Source organism: Phanerochaete carnosa (genome assembly GCF_000300595.1).
Source record: "Phanerochaete carnosa HHB-10118-sp unplaced genomic scaffold PHACAscaffold_5, whole genome shotgun sequence".
NCBI classification, from domain to species: domain Eukaryota; kingdom Fungi; phylum Basidiomycota; class Agaricomycetes; order Polyporales; family Phanerochaetaceae; genus Phanerochaete; species Phanerochaete carnosa.
In genome coordinates, this window is record NW_006767632.1 from 222,408 (window position 1) to 227,503 (window position 5,096).

Sequence of the window (5,096 nt, forward strand, 5' to 3'; positions counted from 1 at the left end):
CTCGTGCTGCCAAGAACTGGGATCTGTGGTGAAGCGCCGCTCAGCGGCGCATGCTTCTCAGACGCGGTCCTGTGACCTGTCACCGCCCTTGCTAAGCTTCTGAAGCTCAACAATAGCCAGGACGATGGCGAGGCGGATGCTTGTGCATCGCCACCATACTAGAATAGCTGGTTTAGGTGTGCGGCTATTGTGCGGCGCGTCGAGACACAGGGCTAGAGCCAGGCGTGCCTGCTGCGAAAGCTGCGGTTCTCGCTTTGTGACCCCGCGTATCAAGTGTGCTCTTTCGGAAACGCCAGCGCATATCCCTGGTTATCCTCAGTCGCCTGTCACAAGATATCACGGAGCTCGTAACTGACATTGCTTCATCACAGGCTGGACAGTGAGCGAGCGCGATTACTGAAATGCCTAGCAGAGGTGCGTCTGCCCAAGTGACGAAATGCCGTCTTCCTCACATGTTTCACTAGGTAAATGAGGACAGAGACAAGGTACGCGCGTTGTGGCGCTCACTTCGGCGCGAGTATCTGACGACGGCGCCCAGGCGGACATGCTCGCCGACAAGCTCACACGAGAGTACGCCCGCCATTTCTTTTTCTCCGCGCCGCCGCGCACCCCCACCTCCTTGCTAACACCGCGCCGCCGCAGGGTGAACGAGCTCCAGAGCAAGATCAAAGGGCTCAGCGAGGGCGAGTACGCCGCGGCGAAGCTGGACGTCGACCGGCTCCGGAAGGAGCTCGGCCAGTCGCCGCTGCCAAGCCTGCAGGCGACGATCGAGGAAAAGTCTGTCCAGTAAGTCCCGTTCAGCCCTGCCGTCTCATGCCTGCCCAGCCCCTGCTGACGTACACCCGCCCTCCCGCGCGCTCCCCGTCCCACACCCGTCCACGCACCCGCCCTTCCCGCACGCCCCGCCGCTGACACCCCGCCGCTGACGTGCGCCCGCGCACACGCACACGCATGCACGCACACACAGGTACCTCAAAGACCTCCGCACGCAGCTCGAGGCGAGCGCGGCACAGGCGTCGAAGCGCAGCGCCGCAGACGACGGCGGAGGCGGCGGTGGTGGGGGCGGCGGTGGCGACGGCCAGCCCGGCGCGAAGCGGCCTCGGGGCCGGCCCAAGGGGAGCAAGAACGGCAAGAAGGCCAAAGCGGCCGTCGACGCTGCTACCGCTGCTGCTGCTGCTGCCGATGCGGCGCTCACGCCCACAGCTTCGTCTGCCGCGGCGCCAACGGGACCTGCGGCAACTACGGCGCTCAGGGCGCCCGCGCTGGGCTCCGCGGATGGCGCGGCGTGAGCGGCTTCTACCTCTGCTCTGCCAAGAGCGGTGGCGGGCGGCGCCCAGTGCGCGAGGGTGTGTGGGCGCGCGCAACAGACTACGGGCGGTGCAGTGGGGCCCCGCCCCGGGGGTGCCTCCACGGCAGAGCGTACTGTGCAGAGCACGCTAAGCTCCTTTCTTTTTCCTCGGACGTGGAGAGGGGGAGGGCTGCAACTGGCAGGCACGAACGGATCTGAACGGCTGTTTTCTTGTGGCACGACTAGTAGACGTTTGGTTTTTGACGCGCAAATCTGGAACATTTTAATGTTTTCCATTGCCCTGTAACATGTGCGCGCCGGTGGTGCGTTTACGGCCCTGAGCTTCGAAGGTGGGGGTGCGAGGTCGGATTTCGTCGTGTTTGGGCGAGCTGGAGTGGCGCAGCAGTTTTGATGCGAGACTCCGTCCTCAGCTGCAGCGTCATATGTCCCCGCGGAACCTTTAACTCTCAATTAATCATGCAGCCAGTTGCTGATGGGCTGGGTCGAGACTCACGAATTTACGTCGACAGATCATGAACACACGGTGAAGTCCAAACGAGTCCTCGTTGATGATGCAGGATTTGCTGAGCCTGCTCGGGACATGCACCTGCCTGTTGAGTACGTGTTAGCGCGCAAGGCAAATGCTGATGGACACCGAGTAACCGCTGGAGCTCCACATCATGACCAGCAGATCCGTGCAGGAAAAGACAAAAGGCTTCGCGCGAGAATGCCAGCTCGGTGCACATCAGGCCCAGATTCATTAATCATGATTCATGCCATTATTATTAGAGCTGCACCGGGTTTGATGCTGACAATAAGGAGAAATTGCTCATAAATCAATGGGGCAACAGCACCTGCACGGAAATTGGAGGGCTGCTGTAGAGTCAGCGTAATGGAAACTGTGCAATATATGCGCCCGATATACGAGCGTGGTGCATGATGTGCGAAGAAGGCTGCTTCCAGGGAGAAGTGCCTTCCGGCCGCGTCCGTCGATCATCCCGCGACGCTGCAAGCTGGTCGACCCAGAGAGAACATGGCAGACGCCGTTGCGCGCTGGCAGCCGGCACAGAATGTCCGGCGGTGGCACTCCACCGACATGCATTGAGTGTCTGAAACGCAACATGGAAGGAATGCTGGGGAGACAGGCGGACGCGTCTCGCGTGTGTGCGCGCCCGCGACGCGCTAGATGCTTCGTCCCGACCCAGCTGTCAAGCATCAAAGTGTCCCACGTCTGCGTAAATCATGATGCATGGTTGCATGACGGCCGATGCGCACGGACGGACGTGCCAACGCGTCGCGCACACCCACCCTACATGAGCAATTCGCTGCGCAAGTCCGCCGCTCGAACTTTTCGAAGGACCTGCGCCGCGGGCGCCTGTGCTGCACCGCTTAATCAAACAGCGGGGCAATTTAATGGTGCCATTCGGTGGCACGACTTCGATGTCTCTCGTCTCACCTTTCGACGAGAAGCGGCATCAATTTTAATGGATGGTGTTGATTTAGTGCGCGAGACGGTGTGGGGCTCCTTGACATGAGAGTCGGTAGAGTGACGGTCTGCAGACGTGCGCCCTATCGGGCCAACACACGTACCGAGCGGACCTGGACGTGTCTCTGAGGGGGGGCGGAGGAGATAGGAAGCAGGGACGCGTCGAGGCGCAAAGCACGGCGCGGCGCGGCGCGTTTCAGCGACGCCTTCTTCGCCCGTTGCTAGGCGGGCGAGGGCGCTGTTTCAGGCTCAGACGGAGACACGCGTCCGTTAAGCTCGCCGGCGCGTCCTCGAGACGCGAACGACGGGGGCCCCAACCGTGCATGGGTCGCGCCCGGCGCGTTATCGCATTGCGCGACTCATCATTGCGCTTCGCGATCGGGGCGGACTCCCACGGACGCCCTCGTCATGGCGGCGCCAAATGGGACGAGAGGGGCTGCCATGCCAAGCTGGGGTGGGACTGTTGTGCGCGGCGATCGCAGGGAGAGAAAAGGTCGCTGGCGGCGGCTGACCGGTCAAAATCCATGTGGGCCGCGGACAATATGCCAAAGGAACCCGGAGTGTGCGGCAGCGTGCGAAAGAGACAGATTACGCTGTTCGACGTGGCAGGGGCACGCAATGTATCCCGGTATGCGCATACACAGCCCCTGAGGGCAGCGGGCTAGCCAAGCACGGTGGCTTACTGACAGGTGCGGCGCTGCTATCCAGAATTCCCGGTGCGAACGCCATCTCTGAGCACGCCAAAAGGGCTATCTGGCTGGGGCGGATGGCTAAGCGAGGCACAGGACAGCTGCTGAGTAAGGCAACAGACAGCCATCGCAGCGAGGATGGCGCACCGGTGCGCACATAGCAGCGGGCTGACTGAGGACGTCGGCTTATTCAGCACGAGAGATTAGCACTTTGCAGCGGGTTGACCGGGGCAGCCAGCCAATCATCGGCCGCCCCGGCGCCAGATTAGAGTTGCATTCAGAGCATTGGATACGGTTTCGCCTTCCGCGTTTGGAAAGGGATGAGTTAGCAGTTTGCCTCCGTCGGATTAGAAACCGGTCGTGACGGTTCGTGACTCGGTGACCACCGCACACGCCGCCAGCAGCCGGGGGGGCACTGCTGGCCCTCGAGGACACGTCGTCCTGGGCGTCGAAGGGCTGCTGGCAGCTCAGGCACCGCGACTGCGGGCGCTGCGGGACGGTCTGTGCCATCAAGGCGCTCGTACGACGCTGCGGGTGCCGACAGGGATGGTTACGATGCCATCCGAGGATAATATCGTGCCAGCCCGCATAGTGGTCTCGCGGCGGGCGAGGGAGACGCAGTGGGAAAGCCGAAAGATGCCGCGGCCGATGGGACGAGCAGGTGCGGGCAGGCTCGGCAAAATGGGAGATCGGGCGATTGGATCTGAAGTGAGTCAAGGCAGGGAGGTCAGCGTGTCGGCGTCACTCTGGCTATGTTTGGGATCGGATCCGACGAGCAATTGACTGCCTGCCTGCGTGTCCCGTCGCAGTCATCCAACGCTCGCTCACCTAAACACTTCCGCCCACAAATCGTCTCATCTCAGATCTCCTTCCCGGCCTGCGATGCTGCCCTATATTATCCCCCTCTCCTCCAGCTTTCTGTCCTCGCCCCTCCTCGCCTTTCCTCAGCCGCCTCGTCCTCCCCTGTCTATCGCCCTCGCCCCTCGCATACAATGGTTCAGGGTGGCTACTCCCCAGTGCACGAGGCCAGTCTCGTCGATCCTGCTCTGCATTCACCAGCAGTGCTCGAGTTGTTGGATGTAAAGATGTCCCGCACCCTAATCGGTAAGTCGCAATGGTTCTGGCCTGTTGTGGCGCGTATTTACCCTCGCGGTCTAGAATATGTCGTCGACTGTGTGGTCGAGACGGTCGATTACGCCATGGGTCGCCCCTCGTCCTCTCGTGGACGCTCGTCATCACGGCAACAACAACACTCGACCTTCCTCAACTTTGTCAACAACCTGCTCACAAAGGCCGAGGTCAAGGTCCCGGTCCTGCTCGTCGCTCTCGTCTACATCGACCGGGCGAAGCCGCATCTCCAAATTGCTCTCGAGCAGTGGGCATGCGAGCGTGTATTCCTCGGCGCGCTCATACTCGCGAACAAGGTTCGTTCCGCATCGCATCTCGGACATACAACACAGCATGCTGATACGCTTTTTTACTCCTACCAGTACACAAACGACTCGACGCTCAAGAACGTCCATTGGGCGCTCTGCACTGGGGTCTTTGGCAAGCGCGACGTCGGCCGCATCGAGCGCGAGTTCCTCGATGTCCTCGACTACGAGCTACCCTCCACGAGTCACGACCTGCTCTC

At 61.4% G+C, this 5,096-nt stretch overlaps 2 protein-coding genes across 2 annotated transcripts in view; both read left to right on the plus strand.

Annotated features, from left to right (window-relative positions):
* The first annotated feature begins 360 nt into the window (after nt 1-360).
* On the plus strand, nt 361-1,572 carry PHACADRAFT_255252 (uncharacterized protein). Its single transcript, XM_007395273.1, has 5 exons — nt 361-414; nt 465-485; nt 539-570; nt 643-786; nt 968-1,572. Exons 3-5 carry the CDS (start codon nt 545-547, stop codon nt 1,287-1,289), a joined length of 492 nt encoding a protein of 163 aa, XP_007395335.1. The 5' UTR covers nt 361-414; nt 465-485; nt 539-544; the 3' UTR covers nt 1,290-1,572.
* A 2,883-nt stretch (nt 1,573-4,455) lies between these two features.
* PHACADRAFT_160926 (uncharacterized protein) overlaps nt 4,456-5,096 on the plus strand; it is a gene marked incomplete at both ends in the record, with an annotated part of 2,061 nt that continues 1,420 nt past the window's right edge. Inside the window, 2 exons of the mRNA XM_007395274.1 lie at nt 4,456-4,567; nt 4,622-4,887. Of these exons, the coding sequence (XP_007395336.1) occupies nt 4,456-4,567; nt 4,622-4,887 (378 nt within the window). The remainder of the gene's footprint in view (nt 4,568-4,621; nt 4,888-5,096) is intronic.

Bases quoted from the DNA above. Each gene is read 5' to 3' on its own strand.
- PHACADRAFT_255252 (XM_007395273.1), top strand. From the start codon at position 545: ATGCTCGCCGACAAGCTCACACGAGA. The intron at 571-642 runs GTACGCCCGCCA...GCGCCGCCGCAG, and splicing joins GCCGACAAGCTCACACGAGA to GGTGAACGAGCTCCAGAGCA. The intron at 787-967 runs GTAAGTCCCGTT...ACGCACACACAG, and splicing joins ATCGAGGAAAAGTCTGTCCA to GTACCTCAAAGACCTCCGCA.